Source organism: Camelus dromedarius, chromosome 29 (genome assembly GCF_036321535.1).
Source record: "Camelus dromedarius isolate mCamDro1 chromosome 29, mCamDro1.pat, whole genome shotgun sequence".
In the NCBI taxonomy this organism is placed as follows: Eukaryota; Metazoa; Chordata; class Mammalia; order Artiodactyla; family Camelidae; genus Camelus; species Camelus dromedarius.
In genome coordinates, this window is record NC_087464.1 from 3,680,487 (window position 1) to 3,702,803 (window position 22,317).

A 22,317-nucleotide genomic window follows, 5' to 3' on the forward strand; every position below is an offset into this window, starting at 1 on the left:
TTAGGGAAACCATAAATGATCACACAACGGATATTTTTAGAAAGCCCTGGAACTCCCTGCTCACGGAGGTTAACAAAACACCTCTTACATCTTGCAGCTGCATTTAATGCCCTGGTGAGGCCCAGATTCCCTCTGAACTTGGACGCAAGGTTACAGGTCTGCAAAGACAGGCTCTTTTGGCATGAGAGGGCTTCTTTACTTTCCAACCGTCCCTAAGACGTGTTCTCTGGACAGGAAGACTAGAAGGTTTGTAGGATCCAAGTGAGAAGATGGAGGGGTGGGCAGAACTGATGTGCCTGGGCTCTGAGAGGTGGGGAGCACCAAGCTCACGCCCTGCGAGGCCCCCAACCAAGGGTGAGGGTGGGTATAGAGCTTTGGACACTGGTCTCTGAAGAAGCACCGCCCGTGGGTGGGGACGCATCAGCATGGGTCACAATGCAACAGCACCACTCAGGCGCTGGGAATCCATGCCACGTACTTGCTAAGACTCCAGACTGTTTTATTAAAACATTTATTTTCCATCCATTTCCTTTTATTCTCTCCCCCTCCCCGACTGTGAACGACTTAACCTTTATTTTATAGGCTCTCAGATTACTTTCCTATGTCTATTGAATGTGTGTGTTTGTACATTGCTTGTGCTGTTTCTCACTCCACTCCTCGTTCTGTTCGAAAGATCCAGCCAGTGGCTGTGCACTGATTTTGGCGTTGCTTCTAACCTCTGCATGGCTCTCCACAGTGTATGTGCAGAAAGCAGGTTTAGAAACACCGTCCAGTGAGAGGTGCAGGGTGGTCAGTATGAGCCCTGCTCTAGGGTGTCAGATTGTCAGGACGGCCCGTGGGGCCCTGAGAGCACGCTCAGCACACTGCCCGCCATGCAGAGACAGGGAGACAGGTGAGAAATGCAGCTCTTTGCTCAGGAATGTTAGCTGTTTGTGAGATTTTTTTTTTAATTGAAGTATAGTTGATTTACAATGTTGTGTTAGTTTCAGTTGTATAGCAAAGTGATTCAGTTATAGATCTCTATATATCTATATATTCTTTTTCTTATTCTTTTCCATTATAGGTTATTACAAGATATTGAATATAGTTCCCTGTGCTACACAGTAGGTCTTGGTTGTTTATCTATTTTATATGTAGTAATTAGTATCTATAAACCCCAAATTCCTAATTTATCCCTCCCTCCTCACCCTTTTTCCATTTGGTAACCATAGTTTGTTTTCTATGTCTATGAATCTATTTCTAGCTTGTAAATACATTCATTTGTGTCTTTTTTAAAGATTCCACAAGTAAGTGATATCATATCATATTTGTCTTTCTGTCTGATTTATTTCACCTAGTATGATAATCTCTAGGTCCATCTACATTGCTGTAAATGGCATTATTTTAGTCTTTTTATGGCTGAGTACTATTCCATTGCATATATAGACCACAACTTCTTTATCCAGTCGTCTGTCGATGGACATTTAGGCTGTGTCCATGTCTTGGCTACTGTGAATAGTGCTGCTGTGAACATTGGGGTGCAGGTGTCTTTTTGAGTTATAGTTTTCTCCAGATATATGCCCAGGAGTGGGATTGCTGGCCAGTATAGTAAGCCTATTTTCAGTTTTTTAAGGAACCTCCATACTGTTCTCCATAGTGGCTGCACCAATTTACATTCCCAGCTACAGTGCAGGAGGGTTCCTTTTTCTCCACACCCTCTCCAGCACTTATTATTTCTAGAAATTTAATGATAGCCATTGTGACTGGTGTGAGGTGATAGCTCATAGCAATTTTGATTTGCATTTCTTTAATAATTAGTGATGTTGAGCATCTTTTCACATGCCTGTTGGGCATCTAGATGCCTTCTTTGGAGAAATGGCTATTTAGGTCTTCTGCCCATTTGTCTGTGAGGTTTTTAAAATAGGTAAGTCATCCTTGATGCCTCCTGTAGGGAGTGTCTCTGACTTGCTCCACTTCCAGTGGAGGAGGGAAGGAGGAACTCACCCACTTGGGCATCTTGCCGCCGTCCGGGTCATGGTGGTGGTACTGCAGCACAATCACCGTGACCACCACAGAGAGGCCCACGATGATCATGGTGCTGGCAAAGTACTGGGCTGCAGAGAGAACAGACACAGGTGAGACCTGGGGCCTCAGGCATGGGGTGTCACAGTGTCACAGTGTGGGTGGGCCTAGACCGGGCGTTCTGACCATCACGGGCTGGGGAGCGATGCCTGAGAGCAGAGCAGGACTCCCTCCCAGCCTGCAGCCCACTGCCCACATTCCTGGTGGGCAGAGACCAGCCCAGGGCACAGAGCCCTGCCTCCTGTCCTGCTAACCACATTCCTGGGTGCTCTGTCTGCCTCCTCCTTCAGTGAGGAAGAACAGAGCCTCACAGGATGGAGAGTAGGTTGCTCCATGAGGAAGCACATGGACCATTATCAGAAACCTCACCACTGTGATGCCCGCAGGACACAGACCTGCTGTGGGGGTCTCACAGGGGAGACCTGGGCATCCCCCCCGGCTGTCTTATCAGACTTGGAAAATGACTACTTAGGCAGAGTCTGGCTCCATCGACCAAGAGCCATGGAGGGGTGGCGATGCCAGTTGCCCATCCTGAGCAAGAGGTCCGCTGCACTGTCTTTTTGAGACGGGGGGAAAGGGGCAGAACACAAAGGCTGGGTGAATGAAGACAGGGCGCAGCTGTTGGGATGTGATAAAGACTGCCTAGAACCAGGTGAAACAAAGGTGGCTCTGACACTAGTCCAGTGACCAACCTTTAGCTCATCATACCTTCCCTGTCATATTGAAAATCACTCGCCCTGATGCTGTGACAGTTCCAAGGCAGACCATAAAAGGCCAACAAGTGGGCAATGGTCCGATTCCTGGGAAACACCTATCCTTCTGTGAAATAGCAAGAAGGTTCCTCACACTCATTAGCCTGTGAAATTACTTAACCCATGCAAACCTCAAACCCCATGCCCCGGGGCTGCCCTCACTCTCCCAGATGCCCCCATGCCTCAGGGTGCTTGCACTTTCTGAGACGGTCCACATTCTGCCTATGGAGCTTGAATCTCTCTAAACAATCTCGTATTCACTTTTCTTTGACTAACTTTTGAATTCTTTCCTGTGCGAATCCAAGAACCCTCACTTGGCGGGTCCATCCTGAGGACTCCTGCAGGTCCCAGGACATGACGTTTCCCTCTCCTGCCACATTTTCAGGCTGAGAACACGAGCCTCAAGCTCTGCTGGGCAAGGAGGCGTTTCTCCACCATGGCCCAGGTGAGAAGCAGCATAGATCCCCTCTCCCCACCCACTCCAGCCACTGCCTGCCATCCGCGAGCCTGGACAGGCTGCTCGGCCTCTCCAGGCCTCTGGGTCTTCATGAGCAGAACAGGGATGGAAGTGCCTTCTCTGCACGGCCGGTGCAGGGATTAGTGATTCCATGGGCCAAGGGTGAAGGAGAACGTTGGCATGGGAGGCACTCCGTAATAGCCAATTCTGGTTACTAAACCTTCAGCGAGTGGTCTCCCAGGGGCTGAGCTCTACAGCAAAGCATCCTGGTTTAGAGGCTAAGTGTGCAGCAACACACTTGATTAAAAACGTCTCCTGCCCTCCAGGCTGGAAGCCACTCACTGCTCTCCCATGGAGACCAGGAGGAACCTGCAAGGAGCTGGCAGAGGTGGACATCTGAGACTTAAAGTCAGCATCAGGTACCTCCAGGAAGGGGAAGGGTGGGGGACCCCAAATGTGACTGTGATGGGCTCCATTGTGTCTCCTTAATATGTATATGTTGAAGCTCTGAGCCCCGAGTACCTTAGAATGTGACTGTATTTGGAGAGAGAGTCTTTAAAGAGGTGATTACATTTACATGAGATTGTTAGTGTGGTGCCTGTCCATATAAGAAGGGGAAATGTGGACACACAAAGGGGCCCAGGGGATGTGATGACACAGAGGAAAGACCACAAGAGGACACAGCAGAAGGTGCCTGTCTTGCTGCAAGACAAGGAGAGAGACCTCAGGAGAAACCAGCCCTGTTGGCACCTTGATCTTGGACTTCCAGCCTCCAGAACTGGGAGCCAATGAACTTCTCTTGTGTAAGCCACCCAGGTTGCGGAACTTTACTGCAGCACCCTTAGTAAACTAATACAGTGACCTAAGGAGGGATCCAGGGTCAAGGACACAGATCAAAGGCCAACAGCATCCCATCCTTCTAGACCTGAGCTATGCATCACCCAAGCCGGTTCCCATAGGTTCATCGGACAAGGCAGGGCCTGCCAACTGCCCTGTGAAGGGCAGCTTCTTTTGCAAGTTGCTGTTGAAAGCCCCCGTGTTGGAAGGTAGAAAGGGGGTCAGAATGTCAGATTGAAAGATGATTCCTGGCTCCCTGGATGGTCCTGAGAGAAATAACAAACACAGAGGTTTTTTTTATACCAACAGTCTCTCTGGTCAAAACATTATACATCCAGGAAGCTCCAAAAAGCAAGGCCTTGGCTTCTTAATTCATGAAGCCCAGGGTGTCCCTGTAAGGCCCCCCCTTGGTTAACCTACCTACCCCTGGCTACCCACACAGGGCTGCTGCCAGTATGGATGGCTTTCTTGTCTCTGACCTCCACCACCAAACGGGAGTGGGGATCTCATACCTGATATCTGCTGGCAGACTGTTTGCTTCTGGTCCTCACAACTGGCCTAGCAATCTCACTCTCTGACCAGGAACAGAACCATGGCTGCAGTGGCGAGGGTCCTGGATCCTAACCCCTAGACCACTGAGCACCCCTTCACACGCTCCTGCTTATTCCTACCCAGAGAGGTACATGGCAACAGGTGATGCTGCCTCTTGTTCCTGGCATCCTCTCCCAAGCAGAAGGTCATGCCAGACACCTGTTCTGGTGTGCGGTCAGGCCACCCAAGACGGCTGTTCTCTTGTTCTCCATACATCCCCTGCTAGACCGGTTCCTTCATCACTGACATCCTACTCACATCTATCCATCAGAAAGGCTCCCCTTTGATAGTTTAACAAAGGGAAGACCTCTGCCCCATGAAGGTACTTAGCCTGAGGGGCTGTGCCCCTCTGCTGGTTTCCCTGGTAACCGATGGACCAACGACATCAATCCCCCGCTAACTGGTCTCTCTCTTCCCCAGCGAGCGGAGGCTACTGCTCCCGTGCCCTGCCTGCCCTCTGCTGTCTGCCGTCCATGGTGGGGTGCTGCTCCAGGTCCCTTTTGCTTCAGATATGTAAGATCACCCATCTATTAAACTATTCATGTCTCTGTTTCTGACTCTGGGCTCTTTCTTTGGTCTTGAGGCTGGGCAAATACAGGGCTTGCAGGCCTGTGGGACACAGCCCAACCCTTGGCCGAAACACGTTTGTCCTGTTCACCTACCCTCACAAGCTTGAACTTTATACTGCAACATTGAGTCATCTCAGGAAACAGTGGCTAAGGCTTAAAGTGTGACAAAGAATTTGTGAAAAAACAGCAACTCAAGATAAAACAATGAATCTCTAATGGTAAAAATCTCCAGCTCCATAACAATTGGGAGAGGGAGGATTGTGGGAGGAAGGTGGGCCATTTCTGCATTGCAGAGCCACACCACAAAGCCAGACCCATCCTCCCCTTACATGTGCCCAGGTGAGCAGAGGCCATGGGTCACTCTGAGTAGCTATAGCAGATCATCACATGACAACAGGAAAAGGGGGCCAGGCAGCTCTCCAGAGCCCTGGAGGACGTGTTTCTGCTCTTTGCCTGTGCTAGGAAACCCCAGGCGCTCTCTAAGCTCCTGTCTTTAGAGGAGCCAGATGCCTGCTTACCTATCAAGGGGACTGAGTCAGACGTTGCAGGCATGATCTCAGCCACCAGCAGCATGAAGACGGTCAGGGAGAGCAAAACTGTGATCCCTGAAACACAGACACACAGGGACACCTGAGACAGAACAGACAATAAGGCCTGAATCCCATCCGGCCTGAGAGCCAAAGGAGGTGTTGGAGGAGGGGCAGTGGTAGACAGGACATTACTGAAACCCAGTGCCTGGTTTTCTCTCTTTATGGGAATGGGCATTTTTCTGGGGACAGTCCACGTCATTCACCAGAGTCCCAGAGGAGTTACTGGGGAGGTGAACTTAGGAGCCAGAACTTTAGAAGAACAATGCAAAATGGATTGTGAATCTGAGCACACAGATCTCACCTTTCCTTTATTACATTAGTGTTGAGACATAGTTTCATGTAGGGGGAAAAAGAAAATGTGGTTTGAAGGCCTGACTTTTGGTTTTGACTCTACTGTTTACTAGCTGTGTGCCCATGGACAAGTCATTTAATGTGCCCCAGCCTTGTGGTCAAGGTTGTGGGGCTGAGAATGATTTCTGGGAGGGAAGGTAGCAGCTCAGTGGTAGAGCATGTGCTTAGCATGCACAAGGTCCTGGGTTCATTCACAGTGCCACCACTAAAAGAAAAAAAAGCAAAAGAGAATGATTTCTACAGGCACCAAATATGATCTTTAGTAACCCTCTGAGCTGTTGAAGGACTAATTTTGCCAGTCTAAACTGTAGTTTTCTCACCTTTCTACTGGATGATCATAAGGAATTACCCACATACTGCGATATCTAAATGAAAGCTGGTACTGGATGAAACTAAACTGCATCCAGCCCACAACGGATGCTGGTTGGTTGGCATGGAGATGTGGGGTAGGGTGGCAGGAGCGTGGAAGGCACAGGGCCCTCCATGAAGAACTGGTACCTTCCTGGACATCCCCATCCTCTGTGCAGCATCAGAGGAGTCCGTGGACTCTCAGGAGGGCACGGCCATCCAGCACAGGGCTGTATCAGGGAGCCTCCCTGGGCTGAGATGCCCTGAACAGTGGTCCTGCGACCTCTCTGCACTAGAGCCCTGACCACTGCCTACAGGGAGCCCTCCAGAGCTGCCCTCAGGGTAGGTGCCTTCCAGCCCAGCTCCGACTCCATACTCACCAAGGGAGATTTTCTCCCCGGAGTCTGCAGGGAGCAAGAAGACAAGAAGGGCCAGGGCTGAGATGAGCACACAGGGGATGAGCAGGTTGAGACCATAGTAGAGGGTCCTGCGGCGGATGGTGACCGTGAACGTCACGTCGGGGTATGGCTCTTTGCAGCACTCGTAAAACTTCTCACTCCGCTTGCCTGGGATTCCTTTGTTTTGGGGGGAGGAAGGAACCACCACTGAACAAAATTACTCCATTTACTTTAAGGAGTTACAACACATACACAGAGCCATGGGATTTGCTAAGTGCGAAAACACTGGCTAATTGAGTAACAGCTTTTGGTTTACTATGTTTATTTAAGAGTATCTCAGTGATATTTGAACAAATTGGCAGTTTTTTAATGTATTGGAATTGCACGTGTTATAGACTGTGTCCCCAAAATTCATATGTTGAAATCCTAACCCCCTCCACCCAAGTGACGGTATCTGAAGGTGGGGCCTTGGGGAGGTGATGAGGTCATAAGAGTGGAGCCCCTATGAGTGGGATTAGCACCCTTATAAAAAGGACCCCAGAGAGCCCCCAGTCCCATCCACCAGGTGAAGACACAGCCTGAAGATGCCGTCTATGAACCAGGAAGCAGGTCCTCACCAGACACCGAATCTCCAGTGTCTTGACCCTGGACTCCCAGCCTCCAAACTATGAGAAATAAATCTCTGTTGTCTATAAGCCACCCGATCTACGATATTCTGTTATAGCTGCCCAGACGGACTAAGACACCGTGATTATACATAATACATTGTAAACTCAACCCCGTTATAAATGCAGTGCTTGTTTTTCTATTTAATACCATCCAGTGTAGACTCCCTGTGGTTTGCTGTCCCACCTAGTTTTTAGGGATGGTGCAGATTCCAGTAACACTGGGATGTCTATCCTGGCACTGACTTTTTTAAATGTGACCTTACCACAGCTGCAAGTTCCTCATGGAAAACTCGTAATTTTCTAATTGTTTTTTTTTTGTTTGTTTGTTTTTCACCCTAGAGTTCTCAGTAAATCACAGAGAATGCTACAGGGTTTAGTGCCTGCTCATGCTGAAAAGCAGAGTGGAAAATCCCAAACTTTTCAAGCTGGCCCAGGAATAAAGCAGCTTCCTTCTAGGCTGCTAGAGTCACGTCTCTGCGGGGCTTACCCACAAGGTCCCATTCTCCATTTGGGATATAGCCACTGATGTCTGCCTCCTGCATCTGTAGATCCAAGGACCACCCTCCGTAAGACCAGGACCCGAACTTCAGCTTGCACTGCTGCACGTCAAAGGGGAACCAGCGCACGTCGATGTAGCAGGAGCTCTTGAATATGCCTGTGCGGGCAACAGAAACAGACCGAAACGGGCGCTGGCTGAGACGTGCTTTAAATACACAGCAGTCTCACACTGTTGGTGGGAATGCAGACTGGCGCAGCCACTATGGAAACAAGTACGTGGGCTCCTCAAAAAATTAAAAATAGAACTACCATCTGATCCAGCAATCTCACTCCTGGGAATAGAGTCTAAGGAAAGAAAATCCGTACCTCAAAGAGATATTTGCACCCATGTCACTACTGTACCATATTGTCAGAAATGCACCCAGCATTACTCGTAATAGCTAAGACATGGTAGCAATCTGAGTGATTGTTGACAGATAAACAGATAAATATTTATTTATATGCATTATATGGAATATCACTCAGCCTTTAAAAGACGGAAATTCTGCCATTTGCAATGGCATGGGTAAGTCTGGAGGGCATTATGCTCAGTGAAATAAGCCAGACACAGAAAGACAGATACTGTAAAATATGACTTATAGGCAGGATTTGAAGAAAAAAAAAAGTTGAACTTGTAGAAACAGAGAGTAGAATGGTGGTTGCCAAGGGCTGGAGGGTGGAGGACATCGGAGACAGGTTGATCAAAGGGCATAAACTTTCAGTTCTAAGATGGATTCGTTTTGAGGATCTAATGACCAGCATGGTGACTGCAGTTAATAATATTGTATACTTGAAGTCTGCTAAGAGAATAGCAGGTAACTAGGTGAGATGCTGAATGTGTTAAATAACCTGATTGTGAAAAGAAATGATTTCACAATATATACGTATACATATATACATTACAGTTTTATTTGTCAACTTTATCTCCATGATGCTGGAAAAATTAAAAATAAAAAAATAAATGCACAGCAATCTCTTGGTCTCCATCTCATGCATTGTTCATCATACACAAAGCCTACTCTTCATGGAGAGAAAAGCTTGCTGGCCTGATAAAGGGCCGGCGGGTTAAACGCCGCCGTGCATCTGATGATCTGCACATCTCATGATCAGTGCTGGGCACACATCCTTCTGGCTCAGCCGTGCTCCTTTCAGGAATAGGCAGTGTGGACATCAGGGCCTCTCACCTGGTGTGACCTGAGAGGACTTCAGCCCTAGCCTTCAGCTAGACCTGCCCTGGACAAGCTGGGTATTTTTTGGAAAAATCTCTAGAGAAGTTCAGCAGAAGCATTACTGTCTTTTAAAATTCCCAGACTAAACCAACATTCTCTGTTCTGTGGGATTTCTGTGCAGAGAATCAGAAGTTCTGTAAACCTGCTCTGGCCTTGAACGTGCATCTTCAAATTCTAAATGATAAAAGTAAAGAACGTAAAAAAAATCCCAGAGAAGCTGATAAAAATGATAAAGAGCTTAGAAACAGAATCAGAAAGGGGTGTGTGTGTGTGTGTCTCTGTGTGTGTGTTTCTGTCTTTGGTGAAGAGTGGGGTGAGCATTTTCTTTAGGTTAAAAATTGAGAAAAATCCTTGGTTATCTAGAAATAAATGTGGAATATATTTTTAATTAGTTTCAATTCTATTTTGAAGTGTTTCTTTCTTTTTTTAAAACACTTTTCTTATTGTTATAGTCATTTTACAATGTTGTGTCACATTCCAGTGTAGAGCACAATTTTTCAGTGATACATGGACATACATATAGTCATTGTCACAATTCTTTTCACTGTGAGCTACCACAAGATCTTGTATATATTTCCCTGTGCTATACAGTATAATCTTACTTATCTATTCTGCATATGCCTGTCAGTATTTACAAATTTTGAACTCACAGTCCGTACCTTCCCACCCCCTGCCCCCTCTGGCAACCACAAGTTTGTATTCTATGTCTATGAGTCTGTTTCCGTTTTGTATTTATGTTCATTTCTTTTTTTTAGATTCCACATATGAGCAATCTCATATGGTATTTTTCTTTCTCTTTCTGGCTTACTTCACTTAGAATGACATTCTCCAGGGACATCCAATTGCTGCAAATGGCATTATGTTGTCAGTTTTTTATGGCTGAATAGTATCCCATTGTATAAATATACCACATCTTCTTTATCCAGTCATCTGTTGATGGACATTTAGGCTGTTTCCATGTCTTGGCTATTGTAAACAGTGCTGCTATGAACATTGGGGTGTAGGTGTCTAGGAACAGAACAAGGACTGATAAGTTTAAGTTGCAGAGATGGTGTCTGGGCAAAAGCTAGCATTTCTACTGAAAAGAGAGACAAGACAAGTGGGAGGTGAATTTCCCAGCTGGTCACTGGGAGGAGAACAGATAAGCCCACTGCAGCCATTTGTGTCCACGTGTACCTCTCTGCCCAGAGAAGGACCAGAAAGCAATGATGACATAAAACACTAAGGGTGCCAGTGCTCATGGGGACAGGGCAGGCACTCTGTCAATTTCTGCTACCAAATTTAAAAACATAAGTGGAGGAAGGACTCAATAGCATTGCAGACATGAACCCCTCACCCACAGCCAAATTGTGAAAGGATAATAAACTTCCTATCTCCTCAAGTTCCTTTAAACAGAATTTGCAGCATTATATCCAATGTCCACTGGACTCTGGACATCATTATAGACACTGCCTTCCCATTAATGGGTTGGATTTCCCCCAAACTCACACTGCTTGTAGAAAACACACCTCTATAACTGGATTATTCCATTTTAATGAGATGACCAGAGAAAGAGACTCTCTAGGGATAGAAAGCAGATCACTGGTTACCCAGGGCTGGCCTGAGGGTGGGGAGTAGCTGCAAAAAGGCAAAAGGGATCTTTGGCGGGTGATGGAAAATGCTTTAGACCTGGATGGTAGCCATGGTGGTGCAGCCCTGTGCCTTTACTAAAAATCATGGAATCCCGCACCTGAAATGGGTAAATTGTATGATACGGAACTTGTACCTCCATAAAGTTGTTAAAAATTTTAAAATATGAAAAGGGAAAAAAGTCATTTTGTGACCAAGCTTGCACCTGAAATGCCTTTTGCCTGTGTTTAGTTGTGCGAGCAGGGCCGCTTCCTAGACCAGGTCTGCACTGCCCGGGTACAGGCTGGCTGCTGGGAACCAGACGGCACTGTGCTCCCCCGACCAGGGGAGGGGAGACTCCCACAGTCAAAGCACAATGCCCCTCCCAGTGGAGGCTGGAGTGCAGGCATGGAGCCCTGAGGACTGCCGGACACAGGCAGCTCGGGGGTCAGGACTGCTGCTCCTGTGGCTGAAAATAGCCCCTGCCTGCAAAGCAACCCACAGCACCAGGTTCTCCTACACTGGTGACTACTGGAGGTCTTTGTCCTAAAGAGCTCTGGTGAGAGAAGCTGCAAATTTCGAGCCTGGGGACAAAAACGTGATTGTGGTGGAAGACTCCTCCTGGAGGATGTTAGGACGAAGACATGTGTGGCCATGGGAGGGGAGAAGGGCCAGGGGAGTAGCAAGGAAGCACAGGCTTTCAGACAAAAAAACCAAAAATCCAGAGACAAGAGCGGATGGTGTCTGCCTGTGCGGGTTTGATCACTCAGCACACGTTTATCCACACATGGGCCCGGCCCCAGGGTGAGGACCGGTGGTTCTAAGGTGAGTTACACACAGACCACCTGTGGGAGGCTCAGGGACCCCTAAGGAGGCAGAGCATGGAGGCAGGGTGTGATGTGTATAATGTGTGGTGTTGTGTGCGTATGTATGTGTCTGGTGGGTGATGTGTGTGTATGTGGGTGTACATGTGTGTTTGCATCTGTGTGTGGTGAGTGTGTGGATGTGGTGGGGAGATGTGTGTGGTGTGTGTGTGGTGTGTGTGGAGGTGGCGAGATGGGAGATGGCTGCAGGTTGCCTGAGAGCAGAAAGTTAAAGAAACAGTTGCAGTGGGGTAATCATCCTGGAAAAGAACACGTGAAAAATCATCTAAAAGATTGTTAAAACCCTCGAGGCCACGAAGCCCGATTTCCCATCGTGCAGGTTACTAAGTGAGCAGCCCAGCCTCCTGGGAACTGACCACAGTGACTGGGCTGGTGGGAAGAGATTCCGTCCCAGGAAGATCAGCCATCAGTGGTTTGGGAAGGAATGGTCTTTCAGCAAGAAATCACTGATGAGCCCCTTTGAAAACACTTGGTCTCACATCTAAAAGAAAGTGCTCTCCCAAGTACACACTCAGGAAGCCAGTCCACAGGTTCACCATCTCCCCAACCCCTGCACCTGGAGGGCAGCACCTGCCAAGGTACCCGGTGTGGCAGGAAGGGAAACGGGGACTGCGGTGCAGGATGTGGCCTGGAGGTTGTCAGGGGAGTGGAGATGACCTGACAAGGGAGATGCTTCAGTGGTGGCTGAACTTTAAGGAACACACAACAGACAATAAGGACACAGGACACCCGGTGGCAAAGACAGCTTGAGCTGGGATCCCAAGACGAAAAAGAGGAAGATGGCACTGTCATGTTCAGGGAAGATGTGCAGGCAGAGGAGGAGGAGTGGTAGGTGTGAAGGCGGCAAAGGATGCCCAGACCACAGAGCTGGCCCGCTGCTCCCGTGAGTGCCCTGGGGACAGCACCCCCACCCCCGCACTCCATCTAACTGCAGGAGACAAAGGGAGCGGACCTTACCTGGAGGGAGGTACTGGCAGTGCCCAGAAGAATTCACCAACACATTGGTGTGGAACGTGGCATCAAACCGCTCATCAGCACTAGAAACAGGACAAGGATCTCGTGAGCCACCGCTGCCAGGCAGTGGGCTTCCCAGTGCCCCTAGGGCTGTTGTGACTGCAGTCCGAGCAGCTCTGAGATGGGCTGCTGCTGGCAGATGGAACAGCCGGCCGTGGTCTGAGAGCCCCATCTGCAGCTGACCTGGAAGGTCTTCCCAGAGCACAGAGGGCAGGAATCAATGGCCATCCCCTTGTTTCATATGAACTCTGATTTTCCCCATATGGATATAAAGCTCTTAGCAGAAATGAGAGTTAAAAGACAACTTAGGAGGCCATCAGCCCCTGAGAAATTTCAATCTATCTGCAGGAGAGAGAGTGGGTGGAAGTCCAGCACCCCTCTCAGCCTGGGAGGGTGGAGTCTGAACCCTCTGTGTTCAAAGCTCTAGTTCCAGCCCTTTGAATGAGCACAAAGCTCGGTTGGTACTTGACAAATCCATCTTGAATGACTGACATGACAGGTGCAGGAGGGAGCTGGGCACCATGGTGGGGTACCAGGCTCCATGATTAGAGGAGGGCAGGTGGAGACAGCAGAATCAGATCCATCACATTTGGATGTACCCTATCCCCACTCCCTGCCCATAGTCAGGATCTCCTGTAGCCTGGAATTACCACCCTGGAAAAGGGGAAGGCCATAGAACAGGAAGAAAACACAATTAAGACCAACATCCCTTGTTATCCATGTCTTTGACATCTGGGACCTTGCTAACCCTGGAGGAACTGTCCCCACCCTGAACCCCTGCCCCAGGTCAGCCAATTCCTAAAGATAGCAAATGACTCATTCATAAGCATGTGTCCCAAATGCAAACCAACCAATCACCTCCTTCACGGGGCTCTCACCCTCCAGGCCACCATCCACTTGCCCTAATCACCCCAGGGCCAGGCGTCAGACAAGCAAGGACAGCCCATATGCACCAGAGCCTACCGAAAGTATTCCCAGTCCTAGTCCTGTTTACCCAGCCTCCCCAGTTCCATTCCATGGAAATGACAATAAAAGCTTTGGACTACGTTTCCCCCTCATGCCCTCTTCCTTCTGACCGACCCCCGTATTTCCCCATGTGGCCCTGCACAGTGAGCCCTGCTTCTGTTTCTAGGGAACTGTTGAGTATAAATTTCCTTCCTTCCTGACCATCATTTCTGTGTCTTCATCTTACCTGATTAAAACATATCCTTAAAACATCGCCCTGCACATAAATAAAAAAGTTCCCATGCCTCAAGAACAGGTAGGCAGCCAGCCAAGGTGGCAGCACCACAAGTTAGGTTCCCTTCATTCTGGGGACTGGAGGACCTCTGCTCAGGGCCACCCATGTCAATGGAGCCTCCACAGCCTTTCTGGCACCGATGTCCTCTAACTGGGACAATCACAACTGTAAGATGTTTGAAGACAGCCTTCCATGTGAGACGCACAACCAAGGACAGAGGCAGAAAGCATCCAAGAAGAAACAGTCAATGAAAGGAATGAAAAATTACCTCTTAAAAAAGCAATACCCTCACAAAAATTCAAGTGGATATTGCATTTAGAAAAACAAAGGACAACCTGGAAGTTAAAATATGGTCTCTGAAACACGTCTTTATAAGTGGGTGGGAAGTTTGGCTGTTAAGAATCACTGAGAAGAAAAAATGCAAGACAGAAAGGACAAAGACCTCAGAGTAAAGGCCAGGGGACCTCACTCAACAGAAGCAGAAGAGACATCAGGGAGAGGGGAGGGGAGAGGAGTTGTAACAGGGAAGAAAGAACAAATCTGACTCCACATTAGATCTGTCCCTTTGGCTCTAACCCTGTGTTCTGTTTCCTGGACTTAGTCCTGCTGGTTCTGCACCTTCTGTAAAAGTATGTTGCCTTGAGCCTGAAATAGACAGGAAAGACCATTCCCAAGGCTCTGATTTTGAAAGGTGTTACTTTTTGATTCATATAGAGATAAAAAGTTGTAGAACAGAGAGTAACATTTGTCTTGTTTGAGGTTTACAGAAACATTGTGACCTGACCTATGTGGACAGCTGCAACAACTAAGGATTCTAACACCAAGAAGTTTGCAACAACCAACAGCAACCCCTCCCCTTTTTAACATAAAAATAGCCTGAATTCTGACTTGGGGAAGATTGTTCTCCAGGACATTAGTCTGCCATCTTCTGACTCTAATGTCTTTCTGAATAAAGTTGCTATTCCTTGTTCCAACACCTCGTCTCCTGATTTATTGGATTTACTGGACTGTCACACAGTAAGCAGAATAAGTTTGGACTCGGTAACAGAATCACACAGAGAAATTCTAGAGCTGAAAGAAACCACTCCAGCATGGAGGCAATCAGAGGTATTTTCAAGAATGCGAAGGTGTCAGCTTGTTTTCCATGTATATTTTCTTGGTCATGGACTTGAGGATCAGCTCCAGAAAAACAAAGGGTGAATACTAAGAAAGAAGAAATAAGCTTTCAAACTAAACCTAAAGGTCTAGAGAAGGGATTTTCCTGATGAGCTGTGCAGTGGGTCTAGAAACAGGGGTGGTTTCCAAATTACAGCAAGATATGGGTGGTGTCTGAAGAGAGTGATGAGGATTCAGACCAGTGAAGAGAATAACAACCATGAAAAACACCATGGATTTGATTAAGGACACATGGCTTTTTAAAAAATCTTTAAAAAAAAAAAAAAAAAAAGCACTGGAAACTTCAGGGAAAAAAAAAAAACTGTACAAGAAAGTCATGGTTTGAATATGAAACTAAAATGTGATGAAGCTTAAAGACAGAGGGCATGGAGGGAGACTGAGACATCACAGATAGATAATCATCTGAGAGTAAAAAGGATATGAGCATCCCCTCACTTCCAAACACACTCAGGAGAGAGGATGAGGCAGGATGCAGTCTGGACCCGACTGTCTTAATGAGACTTAATGAGACATAAACAGTGACTGGGCACCAAATAGCTAAGAACGTGGACCTTCACAAACTCACCCTGGATTTTACTGTGATTTTTAAATTAGGATCTGTGGACCCCTGATACTCTGCAGAGATGCTTTGAGGTTCCTGCAAACATTTGATTCCAATATTTTCTTTCCTTGTGCTTCAAAATGCTAACAGCAGTTTCAAACATTCTCAAATGACTGCTCACAAAATTTTAACTCTTCAGACACTATCAGTGTATTAATTCATACACTGGTATTTTGACCTGTTTAACAACTACTCTGGTGAAAGTGAAGCTAAAACTCCTCTTGCCATGACTGCATGTATTTGAAACTCTTGGAAATGAGTCGCCTGGTAAGATTTCAGTTTTGCACTCCTCTTTTACAAAATTCACGTTCGATCCTACAATCCCAGCACAGAATCTGCATCTGACTTGGCCCCGTTCCCATCTCTGTAGCAGCAGCAGCAGCAGAAAGCACAGTGCAGTGCTTGCAGAGTTTTGCTTATTTTAAGCTTGGGTGTCTTGTCTGATTTTTACTTATAATAAAGACTGTGAGCATCTGTTAGTCATTCGATTCTGAAAGAAAAAAATTTCCTACAGCTCTTTCTCCATGGACTTGGATCAATTTAATTCGAGAGACTCTTGAGATCACAAGGCAAATGGGTAAAAACAAGATAAAAATCTGTTACCATAGCAACAGCTTACCTGTGTGACCCAGTGGTTTCTGAAGATGGTTCAACCTAAAAGGACTGTTGCAATAAGAGGAAGTGGACCACTGTCATCATTATAAAAATGTAAATCGTCATATTCATTATGGAAGTTTTAGGGTTCTTTCCCATTGGCAAATTGACTTCATATGTAAATGATATAAAAGTAAACTCTGGTAGTAATTATGAGCCAATACCACTTCATCTGTTTTGACCATCCATCAGGGTTGGAGATAAGGTTTGTTTGAAAAGGGGCTCTGTTGCTAAAAAGCTGAGTCTGAAAACAGGCAGGGGATGAAGTGCCTGAGAAACGTGAGTGACCAAAACCACTTCAAAGACCTGCCAGGTGACAACACCAGGCTGTTTACACGCAGTGATGTCCAGCGGGCCCCAGCTGACAGTGACCTTGAGGATGCACAGTAACGCAGCCTTGAGGCCAGCAGACACTGAGCACCTGGAGGCTGGGGTGGGTCACTCTTCTTTCTGCTCCAGTGTGCATCTGAGACTTTCTGCATTAAACTGTTAGAAAATGGTTGAATGTATATATTTTTTCTTGACTTCTGGAAGATGGATAAGCCTTCAGAGCTCAAGGACATGGGCACATGGCCCCTTCACTCCTCTCAAAAGCTCTTCTCTCTGGCTGCTTTGGTCCTTGTCCAGCTAGCAATGGATGAATGAGCTTGCACTTGGTGTGAGGGGAACTCTGGGCCCCCCACACCACAGATGGGGCAAAAGGGCAGCAGGAAAAGTGCCCATGCAGAGGAGGGATATTTAACCCCAATATTAAAAGTGCAGGTCCAACATTATGAGTTGGGTAGTCAGGAGTAGAGGACATCTGGATGGGCTCTAAGGATGGGCAGAGTGCTCACAGGTGGAGAGGAAGGTGGGTGGATGCATCCCCAGCAGAGGATGTAGTTGGATAACACACCTGGAGGCAAACTGGACTGAGGGAGGCTTTGTGAAGGTGGGATTTGCCTGGATCCAGGGTGAGTGAGATACTGCCCCAAGCAATACGGCTAGGACAGGGGCTGGAGAGCAAACCTCTGGTGGCTGTGTCTGCAGGACCCAATGACCCATCCTTAGGGGATTGTGAACTGTGCTTTCAGACTTTAGTAGTAGAACAGGCAGGAAGAGTCCAAGGCGCACACATGAACCCTGGGGGCCTGGGCAAAGATTGTTTCCTGCTCCCCATCCCTGGGGTCTCACAGAGCGCCTGGCCCTGCCCCTGGCAAGGGCTCCTGTCCCTAGGAGCACAGCCCTCCAGTCCCAGCACAGTGCAGCCCCTGCTCAGCTGGCCTTGCAGCATGGAACCCCACTGCTGAGCAGGGAGGGGCTCAACCTTAAGCCAGGAAAGAGAAAGTGACCATGCCATCCACAGAAATGGAGTCACCTGACTCCAGAGCCCAGTCTTCAGCGCCCTGAGAGAAAACAGGGCCACTAGCTGTCAAGGAAGCACAGAAAGACCAACCCCCAGCAGGACACCAGAATAAGACTCTGCGTCCAGGTAATGCTGAAGGATGAGGGGAAGGATTCCAGGTGCACCGTGCTGCTGCCAAGAGCACACCAGGTGGGCTATGAGGTGAGGACTGTAGTTAATACGGTTTCCTGCACCATCAGACCCATTCCCTCTGAGCACACATTGTCCTCGAAAGACAGAGAGAGGGAAGAGCAGAAGAGACAAGAATGATCTTAATTGTTCAACCACAAGAAAGAAATAGTGATTATGTGTGTCAGCTAATGCTACAGCGGTAATCATATTGCAATACATACATGTATCAATACATTATACAGGATAAACTTATACACTGTTTTATATATATCTATCTCATATACAGTGTTATATATATATATTTATGTATATATATATATATCAGTTATAGCTCAATAAAAATAATAAAATTAAATTTAAATTATTGGAACAAAAAAAGTAAATGAAAAAGAATGAGGAAACCCATCTACCTCAAAAGACAGTGGATCTAAGGAGTCATTTATTTTAAATTCTCTTAAGAAAGAAAAAAGAAGCTGCCAATTACATGTTAAGACACCACTGATGCCCAGATTTCAGGGGGGAAAAAGTCTGTAGAGAATAGATTAATTTGGTTTCAAAAGAAAGTAGTAAGTCCTTGCTCTGGATAGTTGGATTTAGTTTTGTATTTTCTTCTAAAGTGTTAAGGACAGGTTAAAAAGACAGCAATGTGGCTTGTCACAGACCATGACCAAAAAGTCTCCAGCAGAACTGAAATTTCATGGTCATCGCTACCATTCAGAAATCCCAGGAGGCAGACAGACATCTAGGCATCAGCAGGAGGTTTCTAGAAGAATCTATTCAAGATCCTTCCTTTATCCATCAATTTACATGTTAAATGGCATATAACATGGATGTGATTATAACAGTTAGATGTAACATTGGATGAATTATAACAATGTTATAAATAACATGGGATAATGTTATTATAGCATGTGTCAAGTTTCTGGGCTCCCAATTTTGTCCCCTGATTAATATGATTATTCCTGACCCAGTACATTGTCTTAATCACTATAACATAATGGAAATGTTGAAATGTTGGTATTTGGCAGGCAAGTCCCCAAATTTTGTCCTTTTGTTTAAAATTTATCTTACCTATCCTGGCTCTTTACTCATCACTATAAGTTCTAGGATCTACACTTCCAGTCCCATGAAGATCTTGTTGAGACTTAAGTTGGAATCACATTAAATTTACAGACTAGTTTGGGAAAATTTGACATTTTTATAATACAGAGTTTTCCCAGAAATTAATATATAACTCATTATTTGTTTTGGTCTTAAATTTTTTTATTGGTACTTTTAAACACCTGCAGATATTGGAAATAAAATTTGTTAAATTACATTTTCTAATTGTCTGTTGCAAAAGTAAAGAAATATATCCAATATTTTTGTACTTGTCTTGTATCCAACATATTTTGTATAGACAGTCTCTAAAGTTTTCTTTTTTAATGTGAAAGACTCATAAAGTCTGTGAATGATGGTAATTTAGTTTATTCTTTTCTGATCCTTAATATTTTTTTCTTTTACTTTTCTTATTATTTAAATTCATATCATTATTTAGATATTTTTAAAGAGAATACAATGGGTATTTTTATTTTGTTCCACATACAGACACTTGTAATGTTTCAGCATTAAATGAGCTTTTGGTAAAGACCTTACATCAGGTTAGATGATTTTTCTTCTATTTCATAAATAGGTATTAAATACTATCAATTGATTTTTCTCCAACTACCAAGATTATCATATAATTTTTCACCTTCATTCTGTTAATAAGATGAGTTATATGAATAAATTTTTCCAAAGTTAAACAAAACTTGTATATTTATTAGAAAACTATATTTGTTATGGTTTTTTTTAAATTATTGCTGGATTTAGTGAGTTAATAATTTAATTAAGACTTACATATACATGCTTATAAGTGATACTGTATGCTAGGTGAATCTTGCCTGCAAAACCCATTTTTTCAAATTTCTCTTTAGAAACATTATCAATTAAGAGAATGAAGAGGCAAGCTTCAGAATAGCAGGAAATCTTTGAGAGAAGACACGTGATAAAGACTGCTATCCAAAATGTACAAATAACCCTTAAGAATAAGAGAACAACCCAATGAAAAAAAAAAAAAGCCAAAAATTTGAAATAGACATCTCAACAAAGAAGATACAGAGATGGCAAATAAGCATAGGAAAAGATGCTACACATCCTATGTCATCAGGGAACTGAAAATTAAAACCACCAGATACTGCCGCATACCTACCAGATAGCCAAAATCCACAACACTGACAACACCAAATGCTGGCAAGGATGTGGAGCAAAAGGAATTCTCATCCAACACTGGCAAAATGGAACATCCACTTTGAAAGACAGTTTGGCAGCTTCTTACAAAACTAAACATCCTCTTACCATACAATCCAGGAGTTTACCCAGAGGAATCACACTCCTTGGAGTTTACCCAGAGGAATTGAAAACTTATGTCCAGACAAAAATACAGCAGCTTCATTCATAACTGCCAAAACTTGGAACCAATCAAGATGTTCCTGAGTAGGTGAATGAATAAACTGTGGTATATCTAGACAATGGAATGTTATCTAGTCCTAAAACAAGATGAGCTATAAAGTCATGAAAAGACCTGGAGGAAGCTTAAATGCATATTACTAAGTAGTGAAAAAAGCCAATGTGAGGGCTAAACACTGTGATTCCAACTGTATGACATTCTGGAACAGGCAAAACTATGGAGACAGTAAAGTTCTGAGGTTTCCAGGAGTTGGGGGAAGAAAGGAATGAAAAGATGGAGCACAGAGGATTTTCAGGGCAGTGAAACTCTTCTGTATGCTACTATGATGGTGGATACACCTTATTATACCTTTGTCTACACCCACAGAATGTACAACATCAAGAGTGAATTCCAGCATAAACTATGGACTTTCAGTGATAACTATATATATTTGCAAATGTGGGCTCATCAGTTGTAATAAACATACCACTCTGGTGGGGGTGTTCATAATGGGAGAGGCTGTGCATATTTAGGAGCAGGGGAGTGGGGGAAACTTCTGAACCCTCTCTACTATACTGTGAATCTAAAACTGCTCTAAAAAATAAAGTATATTTTAAAAGATACATTAATTCAATTTTCTTGTCTATTTTTTTCTGCTTTGTCTAAAACCAGCTTGCATTTTCCTAGAAAAAAATAAATTCTGGCCAACTTTCCAAATTTGTTGGCATAAAGTTGTCCATAATGCCCTCACTATTTTAAAAATGCCGTCTGTGGTTATAAACCTCTTTTATATCTAATAAACATATTTTATCTTCTTTAATTTCTTGATAATTATTCCTTGAGTTGTGTTCATTTTACTAGTTCTTTTTAAAACCATCTTGTTCCTTCTTGATTTCTACCTTCTTTTTCTCATTTAATTAATTTCAACACTTTTCTTTATTCTTCCTTCTATTTACTTAACGTTATTTTTTCCAACTTCTTGGGGCTGGTAATTCACAAATTTTACTTTTAAAATCATGTCTAATGTAAGCATTTAAGGTTATGTATTTCTCCCTACATACAGACACACATGCACTCACACACTTACAGTTCTTTTTTTAATTCGCATTTGGATACTTAGTTCTCCAAGTATGTATTTTTTCAATAGAACAAGGATACCTCTTTATCTGTGTCTATTCATATCTGTATCTCTACCTTAATAAGGCTTCTTAACCGTGTAGTTCTATATTCTTACACATTTTTCCCTTCTTGAACTATCAATTATTTTAAAAAAATTATAATCTACCATAATTATGGATTTATCCACCAACTGTCCTTCATTTGTTTCAAAGCTATTTTATTAGGTGCATGTATGTGAAATTTGTTACATATGCTCAGAAATTGTTTATTTTTTCATCTCACTTTGTTTTCACACCTGCAAGTTCATCATCATTATTATGTGTTCAAAACTGCTTATATTTACCCGAATTTTTACCAATTGCTTTGCTCACCACTCCTTCCTCTACCTTGTTCCTAAATGTATGTTCTGGTAGTTTCTTTAATACTTGTATTTCTGGTGGTTTCATTATGCCAGTTTACTCTGCATGGTACCTTCTTTACTCTTTCTTTTCCTGAAAATGTCCTGATCTTGCCCCCCCTGTAAAAAGAAGGATTTAGCCAGGACAGAATTATAGGTTGGCAATTATTTGCTCTCAAACTTTAAAGATACTCATATTTTCTGGATTGTACTACTGCTTCTAAAAGGCCTGTGGCCAGTCTGACACCCCTTT

General features: G+C 44.9%; 1 protein-coding gene across 1 annotated transcript in view; it reads right to left on the reverse strand.

Moving 5' to 3' along the window:
• LOC105104257 (neuronal acetylcholine receptor subunit alpha-7) overlaps positions 1–22,317 on the reverse strand; it is a 105,105-nt gene that overhangs the window by 6,496 nt on the left and 76,292 nt on the right. The window contains exons 5-9 of the mRNA XM_064480498.1: positions 12,838–12,917; positions 8,110–8,277; positions 6,937–7,131; positions 5,786–5,872; positions 1,984–2,093 (exon numbers count right to left, since the gene is read on the reverse strand). Coding sequence (XP_064336568.1) covers positions 1,984–2,093; positions 5,786–5,872; positions 6,937–7,131; positions 8,110–8,277; positions 12,838–12,917 — 640 coding nt within the window. The remainder of the gene's footprint in view (positions 1–1,983; positions 2,094–5,785; positions 5,873–6,936; positions 7,132–8,109; positions 8,278–12,837; positions 12,918–22,317) is intronic.